Source organism: Ruditapes philippinarum, unplaced genomic scaffold (genome assembly GCF_026571515.1).
Source record: "Ruditapes philippinarum isolate M1 unplaced genomic scaffold, ASM2657151v2 ctg1073_1_1_1_1, whole genome shotgun sequence".
NCBI lineage: Eukaryota > Metazoa > Mollusca > Bivalvia > Venerida > Veneridae > Ruditapes > Ruditapes philippinarum.
This window is the reverse complement of record NW_026862742.1, coordinates 268,688-289,836: the sequence shown is the minus strand read 5'-3', so window position 1 is coordinate 289,836 and position 21,149 is coordinate 268,688. Positions and strand designations below refer to the sequence as shown.

At 33.8% G+C, this 21,149-nt stretch overlaps 2 protein-coding genes across 4 annotated transcripts; one reads left to right on the top strand and one right to left on the bottom strand.

The window, feature by feature from the left end:
* Window positions 1-3,892: 3,892 nt before the first annotated feature.
* On the bottom strand, window positions 3,893-9,684 carry LOC132720073 (NADP-dependent oxidoreductase domain-containing protein 1-like). Its single transcript, XM_060704060.1, has 5 exons — window positions 9,482-9,684; window positions 7,092-7,288; window positions 6,030-6,368; window positions 5,278-5,461; window positions 3,893-4,520 (listed from the first exon to the last, which is right to left on the bottom strand). Exons 1-5 carry the CDS (start codon window positions 9,682-9,684, stop codon window positions 4,355-4,357), a joined length of 1,089 nt encoding a protein of 362 aa, XP_060560043.1. The 3' UTR covers window positions 3,893-4,354.
* LOC132720074 (protein FAM50A-like) lies at window positions 9,623-19,380 on the top strand. 3 transcript variants are annotated; one of them, XM_060704064.1, is made up of 6 exons: window positions 9,623-9,741; window positions 13,406-13,644; window positions 14,102-14,241; window positions 14,948-15,065; window positions 15,972-16,041; window positions 18,605-19,380. In XM_060704064.1, the coding sequence occupies exons 2-6, from the start codon at window positions 13,452-13,454 to the stop codon at window positions 19,113-19,115; spliced, it is 1,032 nt and encodes a 343-aa protein (XP_060560047.1). In that variant the 5' UTR covers window positions 9,623-9,741; window positions 13,406-13,451; the 3' UTR covers window positions 19,116-19,380. The 3 variants fall into 3 exon arrangements, with proteins under 3 accessions (XP_060560047.1, XP_060560045.1, XP_060560044.1); XM_060704062.1 differs by lacking the exon at window positions 9,623-9,741 and adding an exon at window positions 10,950-11,148; XM_060704061.1 differs by lacking the exon at window positions 9,623-9,741 and adding an exon at window positions 10,951-11,157.
* Window positions 19,381-21,149: the final 1,769 nt, after the last annotated feature.

Below are 21,149 nucleotides of genomic sequence, written 5' to 3'. Positions count from 1 at the left end.
CAAACCCTAAAAAAAAAGATATACCGGTATTTATGCCCCCGCCATAAATTGGCCTGGGCATATAGGGTTGCCCTGTTCCGTCATTCCGCCCTTCCATCATGATCAGTTTCCGTTCATTATCTTGGTAAGGGTTGCACACATTCAACTCAGTAAAGTTCGAATTTGGTCATGGTCTGATGATTTTTGACATTAATGCCCCTTTATGAAATTTTTCAGTTTCCGACCATTACCTCCCCAACAATATTACACATTCAAGGGTTGCACACATTCAACTCAAATTTGACATATGGATACGTCAAAGGAATGTGCATGTCAAGCTCAAATTTGGTCTTGGTTCGATGATTTTTGGCAGAGTTATGCCCCTTTCACTTTGAAAAAATAACTTTCCAGTTTTTAGCTCGACTATTCGCAGAATAATCGAGCTAATGCAGTCACCCATTTGTCGGCGTCGGCGTCCCTGTGGTTAAGTTTTTGTATGTAAGCTGGTATCTCCATAACTACTGAAGGGAATGGATTGAAACTTCACACACTTGTTCTCTGTGATTATCTAAGATGATTGGCACAAGTCCCATAACTCTGAATTGTTTTATTTCATAATTATGCCCCTTTTTCGACTTAGAAAATCTTGGTTAAGTTTTTGTATGTAAGCTGGTATCTCCATAACTACTGAAGGGAATGGATTGAAACTTCACACACTTGTTCTCTGTGATTATCTAAGATGATTGGCACAAGTCCCATAACTCTGAATTGTTTTATTTCATAATTATGCCCCTTTTTCGACTTAGAAAATCTTGGTTAAGTTTTTGTATGTAAGCTGGTATCTCCATAACTACTGAAGGGAATGGATTGAAACTTCACACACTTGTTCTCTGTGATTATCTAAGATGATTGGCACAAGTCCCATAACTCTGATTTGCTTTTTTTCATAATTATGCCCCTTTTTCGACTTAGAAATTCTTGGTTAAGTTTTTGTATGTAAGCTGGTATCTCCATAACTACTGAAGGGAATGGATTGAAACTTCACACACTTGGTCTCTGTGATTATCTAAGGTGATTGGTACAAGTCCCATAACTCTGAATTGTTTTATTTCATAATTATGCCCCTTTTTCGACTTAGAAAATCTTGGTTAAGTTTTTGTATGTAAGCTTGTATCTCCATAACTACTGAAGGGAATGTATTGAAACTTGAAGAGTTTGTACCTTTTCGGACAATTTTATGTATTCATATAGGTAAGCATTATTATACTCAATGAAACACCCTTGTGACAAATTTTCGAATAGTCGAGCTTTACTGTCCTCCGACAGTTCTTGTTGTTCATTATCTCACCAACATTTGTGCTGTTAAACTCAAATTTGACATATGAATATGTCAAAGGAATGCACAGGTCACGTCATGATTTAATGAATTTTGGCAGAGCTATGCCCCTTTCACTTTGAAATAGAAAGACATTTTGCATAACTATTAAACTTTAAATGCCCCAAAAAATTTTGGTGTATTTGTATGCACTTGGTCGTCCATTTGTTTTCGTATCTGGTCATTATTTTGATTACCGGTGAAAGGAAATTGAACCTACTTGGTTTAAATGTTAACCATGATAAAATGATGTGCAGAGCGCAAGTTTAACCTTCCTCAGATCAAGGTCACACTTAGTCCTGTTGTATCAATTTCAAATTGTGTCAGCTCTGCATTTTTTGAATGGATAGAAAATAAAGAAATATTACTTAATCTTGAATCAATCTTTTAATCTTGAATCAATCTTGGTAACAGTTTACAATCCGCCTCTAACATTGGATGTCTTTTGTATATTTTTTTTGCGGCAGCGAAAACAACTTGAAAAAACTGCCTTATCATAAATAACTGTAATGTAGCTAACGATTTATTTATTTGTTTCTATTACAAAAAAAGAAAACATTATGTCATTGCGATAAAACAGTTATAGTATATGAAACTCAATAATTACGGGGATATAACATTGGCTGGGGGGACATCTCGGGATGTTTCTGCAAAAAAAATTGTCTCGGCCTAACGGCCTTGCCATTTTTAGTCCCCTACCGGTTTACCGGAGGGGACTTTAGGTTTACCTTCCGTCTGTCAGTCCGTCAGTCCACAAAACTGTATCCCGCGATAACTTGAAAAGTACTTAAAATATTTTTATGAAACTTGATATATGGGTAGATGGCAGTATGGAGATTATGCACGTCTTTTTCTTTTCTTCCTATGTTGAAAATTTTGGTTGCTATGGCAACAAATAGGCTGAAAATATGGCAAATTTTACACATAAACTGGATCCAGTTACAACGCAAAAAGTACTGGAAATATTTTTATGAAAATTGTAATATGGGTAGATGGCAGTCTGGTGATTATGCACGTCTTTTTCTTTTCTTCCTAAGTTGAAAATTCTGGTTGCTATGGCAACAAATAGGCTGAAAATATGTCAAATTTTACACATAAACTGGATCCAGTGATAAAGCAAAAAGTACTGGAAATATTTTTATGAACCTTGAAATATAGGTAGATGGCAGTCTGGAGATTATGCACGTCTTTTTCTTTTCTTCCTGTTGAAAATTCTGGTTACATAGACTGAAAATATGGCAAATTTTACACATAAACTGAATCCAGTGATAACTCAAAAAGTACTGGAAATATTTTCATGAAACTTAACATATGGGTAGATGGCAGTCTGGAGATTATGCATGTCTTATCTTTTCTTCCTATTTTGAAAAAAAATTGGTTGCCTCGGCAACAAATAGGCTTAAAACATGGCAAATATAACAATAATTTGTGATTAGTCAAAAAGAGCTGAAATTTTTTATGAAATTGCATTTTCAATATCTCCTCTTTAAGAATTTTGCTTTTAAAAATGTTATAGTTTGGCAACAGGGATGTTTCAAATATTAACTTTAAAGTGTCCTCCAGTCCGTCTGTTCATAAAAACTGTTTCCTGTGATCACTTTAAAGAACTTTTCCAACAAATTTACTTAAAATAGAGAAAAGTTGAAACATTAGTGAATGGCTCTTCAGAATGTTGATGGGGTTCTAACTGGTAGGGGACTTATGGATTGCTTGCAATACTATGATAATTGCTTGTTTTAGCAGAAACACCCCTTGATGTCGCCCCAGCCAGTGTTATATCCTCGTAACTTACTCGTTTCATATACTATAACTATTATGTATAATGTTGACCCCACCCCAGTGGTCATTTGATTTGTATAGACTTAAACAGGAAAGACACATATGAAACTTATTGTGCAAAACAACATGCCCAGAGCTTAGATATTTGGTATGTTACATCACTTTGTAGACCGCAAAATAACTGGTATTAATCATGCCCCTTGGGTCAAAAATGGCTCCAACCAGGGTGTCCTTTAATTAATTTAGTTTTGTATAGGAAAACACATTTGTCTTATTTTGGTCAAAATTGGCCCTGCTCTGGCAGTCACGCTTTATGTAGAATAAGGTATAGAAAACATATCTTTTTGTGGGTAAATACTATGCCTCTATATTTAGCATATAACATTGCCTAGTAGACCTCTATAAAAGTTTTAGGAATCATGCACTTGGGGTAAAAAATGCCTCCACCTTGAATGTCGTGTAGTATCACTATGATAATGAAGATGATATTTTTCAAACAAGTTTCTTCATTGGGTCTCTACCCTTATTGAGATTAATTTTTATTACTTCACAATACATTCGGGCATATATTCACTATATTGCTCACCCTTTGCGGTGCTGTTGTTTTTTTTAAATTTCTTTATATTTACTTCAAACTTAAAATCGTCTGCTATCTAGAACTGAAAAAATGTTGAGGTTGCTACTCCTTTGTAAAACAACACTTTGAAAAAGTCATAGCTAAAGCAATAAGGTATTAAATAAAAAAAAAAGAACATTGACTCTTGATTTTATCATATATTTTATAACATTTGCATCAATATTTTAGCAAAGTTTATCATGATATTTATGTCAACATTTTATTATTTCCAAATGGGGCTTAAAAAAAGGTATAGTGCATAAATTGGATAGGAACAAATTCCTATTGAGTTAAAAGCTTTAAAATAATGTTCTAAAACAGAATTAACATAAGTGTAAGTTACTTTTCACATATTGTTCAGCTCATTGTGAGTTGGTAAATGCACAGAATAAACAAACATTTTGACTTTTACAAAGCCACTGACCTTAGTATAATTCAGAAAATAATCCAAGATTTCAGGTCTTTGTGAAACTTTACCTTTAACATCTTAACTAACGAGAGTCTTTACATCTGTATATATGTATTTGAAAAAACAATGTTAAATTCCATTGTATGTATGGACAAGTTATATTTTCGTGTCCTGCATAAAATTGTAAATTACAGGACTATGTTCCATACATCTCATTGTAAAGTTTTTGTTTCAAATAGTCCTCAAATATATGGTTGTATTTGTTAACAAATGCATCATAAAGTCCCTCATACTGGTTCAACCTCTTCAAAACTGCTGTATTGCTCTCTAATACTTTAAGCAAATCAAACGGTGGGAACATTCTGAAATTAGAAAATATATCTTATATTTACTCAAATTGATTATTAAAGGATCATATGTATGTGTGAAATATTTGAACTCATTTCGTTAACATGACTACTTTCAATCTGTATCCAGATCTATTGTTTCTAAACATGAACAACTTATATAATATTTCAATCAATGGTGATGCTTATGAGAGTAGACTGATTTGATACTGAACTTCTGCAATATGAAAAAAAAATGACACTTCTGGACAGAAAAACTGCAATTAATCTGCATATAGTATTTTAGGTGACCTTTCTTGGTAATTTGATACTATAAAGTGTATACAGCTCTCAATCAAATTTTGCTTTACACTCCTTGCATATAAATGAGGTAACCTGAAGGTAACCAAAGACCAGTTTCCCTTACCATCTTAACTTATTTAAAATTTTATCCCATGATCATCTGGCCATAAGTTTTAGACCTTGAACCATTAACATATGTGAGAAACCAGGAATACCAGCCTGAAAGATGGCACATACTGGTGTTGTTTGAAACTGCTTGATAAATTGTCAACTTCTTTGAAAATAACTAATCACAGTTTGACTCTTGCATCATATTAGAAAGGTAACTAACTACTAGTACTGAATGATTAAATGTGCTATGTTTCTGACAATTAAATTATCTAATAAAGCATGCAGACATGTCAGATTAAGTTGTTATAAGAAGTAATTTATTTATCATCTAATATTTTCTTATTAAAGTACAAAGATTTTTGCAAATATGCAGACATACTCATCTTTGTCAGCAGATTTCCTGATGAAATCATTGAGTTCTAGGCGACATTCTGGTGTGTTGTTGAACATCACAATGTGTAATAGCTCCAAAACATCATGTTTGTTCAACTTGAGGTGAGTACACATATTTACAAACACAAATATCATCAGCTCTGCCACCTTTGGACTTGTTGTTATCACAGCTGAGAAAAAGAATATTCCAGGATGAATTTAAATTAATTTGAAGTTATAAACCTGCCTAATTGTGTAATGGAATTGTTCTGTTGAAATGTGGAATTGCATGTTTTAAGTGAAGTAATTCAATACTTAAAATATAAAATTTAGCAGCCAAAATTTTACTATAGAAAGGGATTAGTCTAATTGCAAGCTTGTCCAAGCTGGCTTAACTATATATTGATGGTCCCTTTAGGCCAGGCGTTATTGCCACTCGCCCCTAAAAGATTTTTGTAACGTATTCTGATTATTCAATTTGTTGTTATTAACACATTTCATGTAAAGACTGCACTGTTGAATGAGATGGGTATACTACCTAATGTACTGACAAATACCTATCACTGAAAGGGTTTATATTTTTTTGTAACATAAATGATTTGATTTCCTGACCATACTTTATATTTCCTAGTCTTTCCCTTCAAGGTTAATGTTATAGTGACAAAAGAAGTTCCATGCCATAGAATTTGTAAATGAACTGCATGAAAAATAATATACAAAAAGAAAACAAAAGAAATCTAAGAAAATTAAATATCTTACATTTTTGTTTTCTTAGAGGACATGTTGTTGAAACTATGGATATATTTTCAAGTGCAGTGTTCACATTTATTGAAAAGTCCCAGTCATCATTGTTACTGTTTAGATCCCAGGTATAGTCCGGGTGAATAATATTTGTTGTACCAAACAACTGCCGCAGTTTTCTAGCCGTTATAGAACTGGCAAAGCTATATAGAAATAAAGTTTGTGGAATTTCTGCTTTTACTTCATCTGCAATGGCAGGTACTTGTGATGGTAATACACACAGAAATACAATATGTGTGGTTGTCACTAGTTTTATGTTGTCATGGAAACAGTCAACTCCTTTTGTTAACAGATATTCTGAAAAAGAGTAAAATATTCTTGACAAATGAATTATATATTTATATTCATGTATATATGTATATAAAATCCAACAACAACCATGCATTTTAACCCTTGTTAAGTAAAATTTTACTCAAAATTTTACATGTCTCAGTTTAGGCAAACTATTAATTCATGCTTCTCTTTAAGCAACGCTTGCTCTGACTGACTAATAATTGTCAGCTGCTCCGATATGTGCAGATAAAATATCTATTTAGCCTCATTGCAATAAATTAGCTTGTGAACTAATTCTTTCTTGGTAAAGTTGACTATTCTCTGATCTTTCGAAATAGTGAAATGGGGATACAAAGCAGTAGATTACAATATTTTAATTAGTATTAAAATTGATGGTACTAAGACAAATAATCAAATTAGAAACATAAATTCACTGTAAAGCATGTAGAATAACCACAGTTTAAACAGTATTGTTTCAATTTTAGCAGGAAATTGTAGATGTAGCAGGTAACACTGCCATGAACTAACCAATATTGACGATCCCAATATTAGATTAATACGAGGAATCATGGGTGAGACACAATCCCTGCTTTAAAAGGCATACTAAGTCAACTACTAACAACTAAGTCACTACTCTCCCTTTGAATTACAAGTCCCTTTATAGTTCTTACAATTACCAAACATCTAAAATTTAACAACACGGAACAGAATAGCATAAATCAGAACATGGCAGAAAAATATATTTACCTAATGTTTCTGGTCTTCTTGTGGAGATCTTAATATCTTTTGGATTAATGTTCCCATATGTTATAAAGCTATGAGCTAACTGACTTCCCAATCTACCACATCCTAGAATGCCAATTTTTAATGGATCCCTAGAGCTCTGATCTTGTAAAATTCTAGTTGATCTCTTTTGTGGATTTTTTAAACAGGTTTTTAATTGTCTGTAATGAATGGCATACATAATTTAAGTCATGGTAAACATCATACAAATGTATATTAATTTAAATTTGCCAATCATCATAATCACATCACTACCAGATTCATAACAATAATGATTTTATTTTTAACATTTCCATGTACATGTAGATCTAGATCTATTTTTATTATCTGTATTATTTGTATTCACCACCAGTCCTGCCACATTTACATGCATGACAATTAACACAGAATTGGTAATTGAAGTATTATTCTCAATAGCCTAATTAAGATTGACATAGGCCATAATGTTTTTATGTAGGGTTGCTTGCCCTGCACGCCTTGTGACCATACAAACTTGCTTGCCCTTCATAAAATGGACTTGCCCTAAATTTTGACGGACAAAATTTGTTAAGATCAAAAACACAAGACTCAAATTTACTATTTACCAGTCTATATTGGTATAATCTACTTTATTCAATTATCGATACATATTGATTATAATACTTTTCATTCTTTTGATATATAAATTTTGACATAGCTTTATTCAAATTCTAAAGCACTCGCCTAAAATATCAACATCATGGCTAAATATAATTCATTACCAAATGCGTATGTGTAAAACATTGTTGAATGCTGCTGTTGTTACAGAATCATTCATCATACACGTTTGGTATTGTTTTAGTCTTAGTCATAGGGTCGTTTAGACTTTAATCATAGGGACATTTCAGGTTTTTGTTTACCAGTATTGCAATTGAAATGGCATCTGCAGTTTGGTTGATTTACCGAATAACTTCATTTACATTCATTAAGAAAAACATCATTTGGATTGGGAGAATTTTTCTTGCCGGGCAAGTTTGATAAATTTTTTTCTCCCCGAACTGAACTATCACTTGCAAATGTGAGCAGGTGAGTGGATTAGTCGAGGCCTGTGTCATTCAACTGCCTTGACCCTTGGCCAAATCAAATGCTTAAATTCAAAAATAGGTTGTCTCAAAGTAAACCCACAGACGCTTGGGGGTCAGATCCTGCCCCTCAATGTTATACGCCCCTGTACTTTATTGAGACTTGATGGTATATGGTATTTTTTCAAATATGTAAAAATTGTTTGAAAACCATTTTTATTGTTGTGATAGATGTCCCATTCGTGTTAATATATTAAAATAGTTTTGAAAGAGTGTTTACAGGGGCGTATCAAGTTGAGGGACAGGATCTGACCCCCAATTTTAGCGTCTGTGAGTAAATTGAATCTTAATGGTATAAAATAAACCTTGAAGAATCTTTGCGATTTAGAATATTATAGCGACCTCGACGAGCTGGCCCGAAGGGCCTGCTCGCAAAGCGAGCTTTACGGTAACGCGAGTACCTGCTAAGTGATGGTTTTGAAAATTTTCGACCAAAGTACCGAATTGGACACATCGCAACTTTTCGAATTTAAAGATAACGATAAAAACTGAGGAATTCTGACTGAAAACGGATGTGTAGACTGGTCACCCGCGCACGTCTATGGGAACCATAATTGGACAGGGAACCAGAATAACGGAAGCTGTGTATAAAAAATGAAAATCGAAGGCGCCATTTTGCTTGAAATCTGATAAAAAAAAAACAACAATTTTTTTGTCGAATTTTGTTGTGAAAACTATCTAGAATGAAAGAAAATGGTCTAACTAAGAAAATGAATCCGAACACCAATATCTTTTATTCAGTCGCTAACGCTGTACAGACGTTTAAAGTATTGTTTACGTGACGTCACAATGTAGCGCCAAACAGTACGTGCAAAACAAACAAATCAAGTACGCTATTTTAATGTCGCAAACGTTTTAAGTTTTACATTTATTTCACTTTAAATAATCTTTATTTCGCTTGAAAAATTATAGAGTGAAAGAAAATAAACAAAGTTTTATCAACGTTTTCAAAACTCGTTATTCATTTCACGACAGGGGCGGAGCCACATTTAACACAGTACGTATGACGTCACACGCACTCGTTACTGCATTTAAAATAAAAATGAGCGATTATTTATGCTATTTCACGTAAAAAGTACATCGAGCTCGCTTTGAGGCTTTGCCTTTTTCATATTATATATTTGTTATTAAATGGAAGACAGACGTAAAACAGATTGAAAAATCAAGTAAAAGGGTTATATTCGTGTCGGTATATCCTTATTTAGATTCATTTAAAAATTGCGCATGAATAGTCAAAAGAAATGAAAGAAACACCTTGCTTCATGTAAAATGGACACCAGATAAGTAGCCTGTGCGCATGACGTCACTGTCAACGCATGTGCCCGCTTCCTGAGGTATTGGAGTTCCTTTTCATCTTGATCTAATGCACTTTCAAACTGCAATGATGAAAGGTTTAACGTTATGTCACTTGGAGATTTGTCTTCGATTGGTTGCTGAAGACGCGTTGCGAGCGCCATATTTGTTTCTACGGAAGTATAATTTTCGGGTATCCTTGCACAATATCCTAATTTCCGGTAATTGCGATTTTTAATTTCTTTAAGTTTTTTTACTTTAATGTACATTAATTAAAGTATACATAGATTATTTTAAAAAACTTTTATATTTCTTTTAAAAAATGTAACCAAGCTGTAAAGAAATTGGCTTTGATCATTTTTCCTGAATAACTTGAATCGGAATGTGATATTTGTTCGTATTTCGGATACGCACACAATTTGTATATAAGAATTAGGATGTGGTGGTTTAGATGCATCTGAGATGCAGACGCCACAGAATTATAGATTTTGATATGATAGTGTTTGGTTCTTTATATTTTTACAAATATATATATATATGAAATAAGGTACTACCTTTGATGCGGAAAGCTGTTCTACATTTAATTTATCTATCTATCTTCCATAATTTTAATGTCAAACCCCTCGCGGGGACGTAGACATGACTTTAGGGCATGACTTTAGATTAGTTACTTCAGAGAAAGCTGATTTACAAGGGAATCCGGGAACCAGTCCCTACCTAGCTCTTATTGAAAAGACCCCTTGGTTCTTTTACATGCCCAGTTTACTTTATAGGACTGATACATGCGAGGATTAACTTGATTTATTACCAGTACACGTCTAGTTAGGTGGGAAACACTGAGTGTCTCTGAAAAACCCATTACAAGATATACACACTTTAAACGCCTTTTTAAGTTAAAAAAAAATGCCTTATTTAGGCCCCCAACACTTGTTTTGTTTGAGAAATGTTGTTTAAAAAAGTGACCACTTTTTTGGCGCTGCCCCCTATCCAAAAGATACATCATGGGGTTGCCAGAAGGTGTATGCCCCCTCCTGATTGGGGATTTGAAGGGGGGGCGGTAGCCCCCCTCATCACCGAGGAAATTTTTAACTTGTGAGAGGCTAAAAATGACCCTAGCAAGGATCCTGCGTCATATACGCATAAAATGCCATCCTGTACGCACAAAAAATAAATTCTGCGTACACATGGACGCAGAAAAATTGTCTAAAGTAACTGTCATTTCCATATTTTTTAATAATTACACAAAAATTGTTTAGAGTAACTCTCCTTTCCGTATTTTTACGATATCTAAAATGTTTTGGTTAGTGGTGAAGGTCATGGGAATCACCAATTGGTATTTAAAGTAACGCATCAGTTTATTGGCTAGTTAATTTCCGCATTTAAAATACCAACCAATCATTAGTGAGCACCCACGTGTCCCGGATATTATTATCAGTCGGAGCGCTCAGTTGTTGCTGTTATCTATGACAGTACTTTAAATGATGGCAAAACAGGCTGACTTAAGAAGTTTTTGGGTGGGGGTGGTCCGAAACAAAAATGAGATGACAATGAGCCTGTCTCGTCGCCTGTAACTGAACGAGTACATCATCTTAACAATCCACAAAACAGAAATGTGACACAACATTCCGGTCTGTCTGGTTAGATAGATACAAGTGATAAGAACTTCGAATGAACGAATGTTTCTTGTCAAAATACTAAAAAGTTGTTTTTTGTTTTTGTTTGAGAAATAAATCTAAAATTGTTTACAATAGTCATTTATATTGCAATCTTAGTGTACTTCTTCTGTGAGCAGTCAGCAATTTCGAAAATTGTCTGGGAAAGAACCCCCAAAATTTTGTGGTGGACCCCTGTTTTCATAGATCCTGCGTCCAATGGACCCCAAATATAAAAAGGGTTGGTAAATCCCTGCCTAGGTCGATCATAAGGTAACATGTAACCAACGCTGAAAATCAATTTTGATGGAAAACATCGATGCAAAGTAGTGATTTTTGGCAATTTTGAGATGTCCCCTAGTTGCCATGGTAACAGGAAATTTAAGACTGAGCATGTTGTTACAAAAGCAATGGTCTTACACTTGTACATACATTTTTTTATTGATTTTAATGTGATTTCAATTTAACTTACACACATCATACATGTTATCTAAGAGTGCTACAGCCCTCTTGGGCATTCCACGTATAATATTTAACAAATGTGTTGAATTTATCTGTAAAAAGCAATACATAATTAGGGCTGTCATTGAACATCTCATCATCGATATTCATTGTTCGCTACAATATTGATACACACTTTCAAATATCGAGTGACTGTGAATATACCTTTCTATTTTACCTAGAAGAGAAGTCACATTCTTTCAAGTTCTCTTCGCTAACTTGAACTTTAAACTACTTTTTTTAATAATGTCAGTGACGAAAATAACAGAAAAAAAACAAACTTTTGTTAGTTTGAAGTATTTGTAATGTCTAAGAAAAGCATACATAACACCATGATTCCACACATGTTTTTAACCAGGTTTTAAACCAGGTTTTCCGAAGGAAAAAACTGGTTATTAGATTGAGGTATGTCGGCGGGCGGGCGGATGGGCGGACAGGCGTAAACAATTTCTTCTGTGCGCAACTCCTCCTACATTTCTCAACGGATTTTGACTAAACTTTCACAGAAGCTTTGTCATCAAGTGCCCTGGCGCATATTGTCGGGGTTTTGAGATTAGATAATATTTGACCTAATTATGACCCTTTGTTTTTTTTCCTTATATAGAATATATAGTGAACAATGTCTTCTGTGCGCAACACCTCCTACATTTCTCAATGGATTTTGACCAAACTTTCTCAGAAGCTTTGTCATCAAGTGCCCTGGCTCATGTTGTCAGGGTTTTGCAATTAGTATATATTTGACCTAATTATGGCCCTTTGTTTTTTTTCCTTATATAGAATATATAGTGAACAATTTCTTCTGTGCGCAACTCCTCCTACATTTCTCAACGGATTTTGACCAAACTTTCAGAGAAGCTTGCTCATCAAGTGCCCTGGCGCATATTGTCGGGGTTTTGTGATTGGATAATATTTTACCTAATTATGGCCCTTTGTTTTTTTTCCTTATAGAATATATAGTGAACAATTTCTTCTGTGCACAACTCCTCCTACATTTCTCAACGGATTTTGACCAAACTTTCTCAGAAGCTGTGTTATCAAGTGCCTGGCACATATTGTCAGGGTTTTGTGATTGGATAATATTTGACCGAATTATGGCCCTTTGTATATTTTTTCCTTATACAGAATATATAGTGAACAATTTCTACAGTGCGCAACTTCTCCTATATTTCTCAACGGATTTTGACCAAACTTTCACAGAAGCTTTGTCATCAAGTGCCCTGGCGCATATTGTCAGGGTTTTGTGATTGGATAATATTTGACCTAATTATGGCCCTTTGTTTTTTTTCCTTATACAGAATTGAACAAATTCTTCTGTGCTGAACTCTTCCTACTTTTCTCAATGGATTTTGTTCAAACTTTCACGGAAGCTTTGTCATCAAGTGCCCTGGCACATATTGTCGGGGTTTTGTGATTGAATAATTTTTTACCTAATTATGGCCCTTTGTTTTTTTTCCTTATACAGAATATATATAGTGAACACTTCTTCTGTGCGCAATTCCTCCTTCATTATTCATGTTTTACATTGCACATAGTTACATTGTTTGTTGCTTGTATTTGTATTTCAAATACAACATATTTATCTACAATGGTGATAATTGAAAACCTGGTTTCATGGCATTGCCATGTTTCTTGTTCATTGTATCTACTGTCAAAGTCTCTCGATATATCGATAGAAAAATTTCCGTCAATGACAGCCCTATATATGATAGACAAAAATTATCTAACTTTGCAGGTTTTTTTTAATATTTGATTAAAATATTAAATTGAGCAAAGAGGAAATGGCTCACTACAAAGGAGCTGCGTCTGAGGGTGGTCGTGCTCAGATATTGATAAAGAAACGACAGAAAGAACAAGAAGAGATGGAAATGAAGAGAAAGAAGATAGAGGAAGATCTTAGTGTGGGCAGTATTCAAAACAAATTTGCCAGTCATTATGATGCAGTTGAACAGCAATTAAAATCAAACACAATTGGTATGTTTCAACATTCAGGAATTATCGAATAATAAAACAAAAGAATTTTAGTGTGCTTCCATACTAATGCTATTATTTTCATTTAAGTGTAACTTCAAACATATGAATTGTGTGATGATGGAAACAGGGCTAAGAAAGAAATTAGTCTCATGATCTTGCAGATTTTCATTTATTAGAATTACCTGTTTCTCTCACCTTTATAAAAATCTGACTAGAGTTATCAAACTGGCAAAATTCTTCTTGAATTGGTAATATGGGATCATAAACATTCTCCTGCTATTTATCATCATTATCGGTTGTTAAGCAGTATCATGTAGCTGTAAATGTGAATTATTGTTATCTCTATGTCCATCCAATTGATTTGCTCTTCAATGGCATATAATATTTCAACTATGCTGAGTTTACAATATAGGATACATGTACTTGTAATATGTCATGTTTCTTTGTTTCCACAAAGGTTTGGTTACACTGGATGAAATGAAAGCCAAACAAGAAACATTGATAAAACAGCGAGAGAAACAACTAGCAAAGAAAAATGCAGAAGCACGTTTGATTGAGAAGGAGAAAGAAGATAAAAAACGTAAAGAGAAAATGAAGGTAACTTGTAAGATTTTGAGGTCTAGATGTGATATTGAAAATCAAATGTCATCTGAGAAGAGATGGGTGATCATCTTATTTTTCATCTACTCACATCATCATGCAACCTTACCAGGTTCTATGCAATTGAACAGGGCCAATATTTATTATAAGTTGTACAGAATTTGGACCTTATTACTTTTGTTGTTCTGTTAATTATAACTAAGAATTAGCATTCTGAATTTGAAGCAAAGCATGTTAACTATAGTTTTAAGATAAGTAATTGTCAGACAACCTTCATTTCTACCTTATATGATGATTATATGCTTTGTTTAATGCCTTCCACCTACACATATTAATGGACTTTCAACAGTGCCCTCAAAGAGTCTTTTAATTGTCAAGTTTCAAAAGAATTATTGAATTTGATTTAGATTATGGCATTTGTTGAATAATTCAATTTTCTAATGCTCTTTGATATATTTTTATTTAGAAAAGAATTGAAATTGATATTTAAAAAATGACTTTGACAATATCTTCATTCCTAATTACTTTTATTAGCATATCATAATTGCTTCATCAGTGATAAATGTATCTCCAGAACAGAAATTTATGTTCCTTGTGTGTACTTTTGATATCATGTTATAAGTTTACTTTACTGGTCTGGATCCATGCTGGTCGCAGACACATTACGTTGGTTTTGTCATGACGCGGCTCATTTTATGTACAGATAGCTGCATTATCATTTGACCCTGATGAAGACGAGGAGGAAGATGAAGAGGAAGAAGAAGGAGAAGAAGAAGAGGAAAAAGAACCAGTTGATATATTAAATAAAAAGAAACGTCTTGGTAGGAGAATTATTCAATATTTCATATTTTTTACAATTATTGAATCATTAGATACAGCAGGCTTAAAGACACGTTGACAGAGGTGATGAATTTTCACTGTCTGGGCTGTTATCAGTAATTATGACAGAAAATTTCTCTTCCAGTTTACAGTCTGTCAATAACAAATCTATGTATATTCTGTTATGTCTGTGGCTAGAAGATATTTTATACCGATTTAACTCAATACAGGATTTGAGCAGTACCTCTAGACACTTGCAGAAATTATTATCAGAAAATAGACAAATATCATATTTTTCCCGGATTTTCAAATTTTTCATTCATTATCATACATAAATCAGTGTGTAAAGATGAATTGGACCTTTTAAAGTTCATTCTGTTGGGTAAAAATGCAAGATTTCAGCATTTTATCATTCAAGCGCCGTGTCCGGTATATACAGGAATACAGTATTTGTGTGGTGCTCTTTTTTTCAGTCTACAAATTCAGGAGTGAAATCTTTTGGTAACATTGATTTTATTATGACTTAAATTCACATTTTCTTATCATGATATTTGCTATGTGTGTTTGGTTGAGGGCCTTTGATTCAATAGCATCTTAGGTCTTCCTTTGCCAATAAAGCTTTGATGACACCATATGGCCTATTAAGTACCACCCAACAATATTCTAATGTTATTAGTCTTAGACTATTCATTTAAGTAACTCTAGCTGAGAAACTTTCAGATACCTGTGGGAAAATTTAGCTTATTATGCAGGATACAAAGGTGTAACTTCCCATCCAATAAAAACATACTATATGTAACTGATAGGAATTTTGTAAAAAAAAAAAGAGGGAGAGAAAAACAAAAAAGAACCACCCAAAACTGCCAAAACATTATCAAAATTACAGGTACTTTTATTTTTCTATCAAGGTATGAATCCTGATGTAGACACCAGTTTCCTACCAGATAGGGACAGGGAGGAGGCAGAAAACAAACTCAGGTATACTACAAGTACATGTATATAATTTATTACTAAATTATGAAAGAAGTACATTTGAGTTTTGGGTATTTGATGCAACATTTTTTTCCATTAAGATTATGGAAGAATTTTAGCAATCAATTTCTTTATAAATATTAAAAATATTATTATGTTTGATAATGTGCATTTCAGAAGTTTCCTTTAATGTTACGGATTTTATCAATACTAATCAAAATCCTACCCTACTGTATGAGAATTACTGGGTAACAAATGGTTGTCTCACTTGTCTCTCTAGTATTAGAAATACATGCCCTGTAGTAATATGAACATTTATCACCTTGATAATACATCATTTAAGGTTGCATAGAGCAAATTGTTTTATATCTTGACTGACATAGATCGGCATGTCTTTCTCTTGCCTGACTGTTAGTATTCCTTATCATATTTTTAATCTTGGCCGTGAAAAATTCATTCTGTAAGCTTAAGTGTTATTACTTAGACACAATCTACCCATATGCTATATGCTATATTTTAACTTAATGGAATATGGCCCATTCAAAACTTAAACTAGACCTTGTGTCTTTGACAATCTGTATGGTTTTCATTATGAACAGATTGGTTTCATTGGCACATCTGATGCCTGAGATTAAAATAAAAAAACCTGCATATGGGTCAAATTTACGAAAATATACCTAAAATATACCTAAAGCTTAATTATTTATCAGCAGATTTGGACTGAGACATTGTTTTTAGAGACTCATCATAATTGTTGATGTCATTGCAATATTCTTTTTCTATACACTGAGCGTATTTTTGAGTTAAATAATGTCTTTTCATTTGTTAGATGTGTTTAATGTTTGATTCATTCTTGAGAACTATACTGTAACTATTATCGTGTGTTCTCTCCTCTTGATTTACTTGTTGTTGTAATTATTATTGTTTGTATTGATAATTGATACATATACACCTTTGAGCTTACTTCTAATTTATTATCCCCCGCCGATGGAATCGGGAGGGGGATATAGTTTTGGCGTTGTCCTTCCGTCCGGCCATCCGTCCGTCCGAATTTCGTTTCCGGAGTAGTTCTCTACAACTACTGGCTGGAATTCAACCAAACTTTATGGGAATCATCAATATCAAGAGGAGATGCGCATATCGTCGGCTTGTTCTGGTCCGACCCTTTAACTCAGAGTTATGGCCCTTTATTAGTTATGTAGTATGCATATAGAGTAAAAATCGTTTCCGGAGTAGTTCTCTGCAACTACTAGCTGGAATTCAACGAAACTTTATGGGAATCATTAATATCAAGAGGTAATGGGCATATCATCCGCTTGTTCCGGTCAGACCCTTAAACTCAGAGTTATGGCCCTTTATTAGTTATGTAGTATGCATATAGAGTAAAAATCGTTTCCGCACTACTTCTCTGCAACTACTAGCTGGAATTCAACGAAAATTTATGGGAACCTTCAATACCAAGAGGAGATGCGCATATCGTCGGCTTGTTCGGGTCAGACACTTAAACTCAGAGTTGGCCCTTGATTAGTTTAGCAATATGCATATGGAGTAAAAATCGTTTCCGGAGTAGTTCTCTGCAACTACTGGCTGGAATTCAACGAAACTTTATGGGAATCATCAATATCAAGAGGAGATGTGCATATCGTCGGCTTGTTCCGGTCAGACCCTTAAACTCAGAGTTATGGCCCTTGATTAGTTATGTAGTATGCATATAGAGTAAAAATCGTTTCCGCACTACATCTCTGCAACTACTGGCTGGAATTCAACGAAACTTTATGGGAACCTTCAATACCAAGAGGAGATGCGCATATCGTCGGCTTCTTCGGGTCAGACACTTTAACTCAGAGTTATGGCCCTTGATTACTTATGCAGTATCCATCTAGAAAAATATTTGTTTCCTCGCTACTTCTCAGCTACTACTGGCTGGAATTCAATGAAACTTTATGGGATACTAAGAGGAGATGTGCATGTAGTCGCCTTGTTCCAGTCTGATACTTATAACTCATATTTATGGCCCTTGATTAGTTATGTAGTTTGCATACATCTCATTGGCATTTCCAGATTTTACTATTTAACACAAAGTTATGGCTCTGTTATTGCCCTGAATATTTATCAAGTTCAAAGAATATTACTGTTTATGCCATGATTAATATATAAATAAAGCCTTATGTCTTCAGTTGTTGTGTTAATAATAACCAGTACTCGGCGGGGGATATAAATTCAACGAATTTGCTTGTTTAGTTTAAGGATTATGGACCTTATGAGCATGTATATGAGACACCATATTGTTATTGTGTCAATTAATAATATCAGAATTGAAAAATCTCTCATGTGACAGAAAGTATACTAAATATAGGTTATGGGAAATTTATATACAATATAATTTGAAATTAGTGGATATTTTTACCAATTTGTAAGGCTTAAGTTTGTTGTTTTGTGTAGAATGGATTTTAAAATATGATGTGTGTAAGAGGGAAACATAGCACAATAAACCCCCAGAAAACCAGACTACAACTAATATGTAAGCATTTTTTTATCAGCTAATTTTTAAATATTGAAATTATTGCAGAGAACAGATAGCACAGGAATGGATGCAGAAACAAGAGCACGTAAAAAATGAGGAAATAGACATTACATATAGTTACTGGGATGGCTCTGGCCATCGTAGACAAGTACGTATGAAAAAAGGGAACAGTATTCAGCAGTTCCTACAGAAATGTTTGGAAACTCTTCGTCGGGAGTTTAATGATTTAAAAGCAGTGACAGTTGATCAGCTAATGTACGTAAAAGAAGACTTGATCATTCCTCATCATTACACATTTTATGATTTCATTGTAACAAAGGCACGTGGTAAAAGTGGACCTCTTTTTAATTTTAACGTGAAGGATGATATTCGGATAATTAATGATGCTTCTGTAGAGAAGGAAGAGTCTCATGCTGGAAAAGTTTGTATAAGAAGTTGGTACGAGAGAAGTAAACACATTTTTCCTGCTAGTCGATGGGAGCCATACGATCCTGAGAAGAAATGGGACTCGTATTCTGTGTCAGATAAAAATGCTGCAAAAATCACTGTAAAATAAGTGTTGATGATCTTATACATTTAAAATACTGTAAAACATTATTATTAGTTTAAAAAGACTCGGTAATTTTCATTGAAACTAAATTTGATGCACAGATTCTGAAGAGAAGCATTTTCTGTCTGTATGTATGTAGAAACAGTCACTTGGGTTGCCACAGTGGATAACAATAGGCAACAGTTACTTTTTTCAATGCTATTTTTTCATAAGGTGTTTTGTGGTTTAAAGTGTATGATGAGAGTAATAAAACAAAAGTGTAATAGCGTAAGTTTAGTCTCGCTGTCCTTCTTACCTGAGCCTCAACTGTTATATAACAATTTGGTTGAAAGTTTATGTGCAACTTCATGTACGATATCATATCTTGTCAGTCACAAAATAAATTTGTTTTTTTACTTCACACATGTCTGTGAGATCATAATTGGATGTCACTTTCCAAGGTTCATAACTCTTGTCTTTTATTTTTAGCTCACCTGTCACAAAGTGACATGGTGAGCTCTTGTGATCGATTTTCGTCCGTCCGTAAACTTTCACTTTAAACGAAATCTCCTCATAAACCGCTAAGCCAATTTCATCCAAACTTCACAGGAATGTTCCTTTGGTAGTCAACTTTAAAAATTGTTCAAAGAATTTAATTCCAAGCAGAACTCTGGTTGCCATGGCAACCGAAAGAAAAAACTTAAAATATCTTCTTTTAGAAAACCGAAAGAGCTAGAGCTTAAATATTTGGCATGAAACATCATCTAGTCAGTGTCTACCAAGTTTGTTCAAATAAATGCCCTGGGGTCAAAATTGGCCCCGCCCCGGGGGGTCATTGATTTTCCTTATTTGTATATAGTAAAAACTTAAAAAATCTTCTTTTAAAAAACCCAAATAGCTAGAGCTTAGATATTAAGCATGAAACATCTTCTAGTGGGTGTCTACCAAGTTTGTTCAAATAAAAGCCCTGGGGTAAAAATTGGCCCCGCCCCAGGGGGTCATTGTTTTTCCCTTTATGTATATAGTAAAAACTTAAAAAATCTTCTTTTAAAAAACCTTTAGAGCTAGAGCTAAGATATTTAGCAATATGGGTGTCTACCAGTTTTGTTCAAATAAGGGCCCTGGAGTTAAAATTGGCCCCGCCTCGGGGATTATTGATTTTCCTTATATGTATATAGTAAAAACTTAAAAAATCTTCTGTTAAAAAAAACCAAAGAGCTACAGTTTAGTTATTGAGCATGAATTATCTTCTAGTGAATGTCTACTAAGTTTGTTCAAATGAAAGCCCTGGGGACAAAATTGGCCCTTCCAGAGGGGGGTCATTGTTTTTCCCTATATGTGTATAGTAAAAACTTAAAAAGTCTTATTAGAGCTAGAGCTTAGATATGTATCATGAAACATCTTCAAATGGGTGTCTACCAAGTTTGTTCAAATAAAAGCCCATGGGTTAAAATTGGCCCCACCCTTGGGGCCTTTATACAGGTGAGCGATTTCTGTTACTGAATTATGACCCATTGTCAATGAAACAAAAACTGCATGCAACATCAATCTTTAGAACTGTAGAAGCTATTCACTTAAAACATTTTTTTTATCATTCCCCTACCAGTTTAACTGGAGAGGACTTAAGGTTTACCCTCTGTCCGTCCGTCTGTCTGTCGTCCGTCGATAAAACTGGATCCCGGGATAACACAAAAAGTACTGAAAATATTTTTATGAAACTTGATATAATGATAGATGGCAATATGGAGATTATGCAAGTCTATTTCTTTTCATCCTATGTTGAAAACTCTGGTTGCTATGACAACATGACAACAAATAGACTGAAAATATGCTAATTTAACACATAAACTGGATCCAGTGATAGCACAAAAAGTACTCAAAATATTTAAATGAAACTTGAAATATGAGTAGATGACAGTCTGGAGAATATGCACATCTTTTTCTTTTCTTTCTATGTTGAAAAATTTTGTTGCTATGGCAACAAATAACTTATAAATATGGCAAAATAACAATTTTGTGATTACTTAAAAAGTATGGAAAACATTTTATGAAACTTAAAAT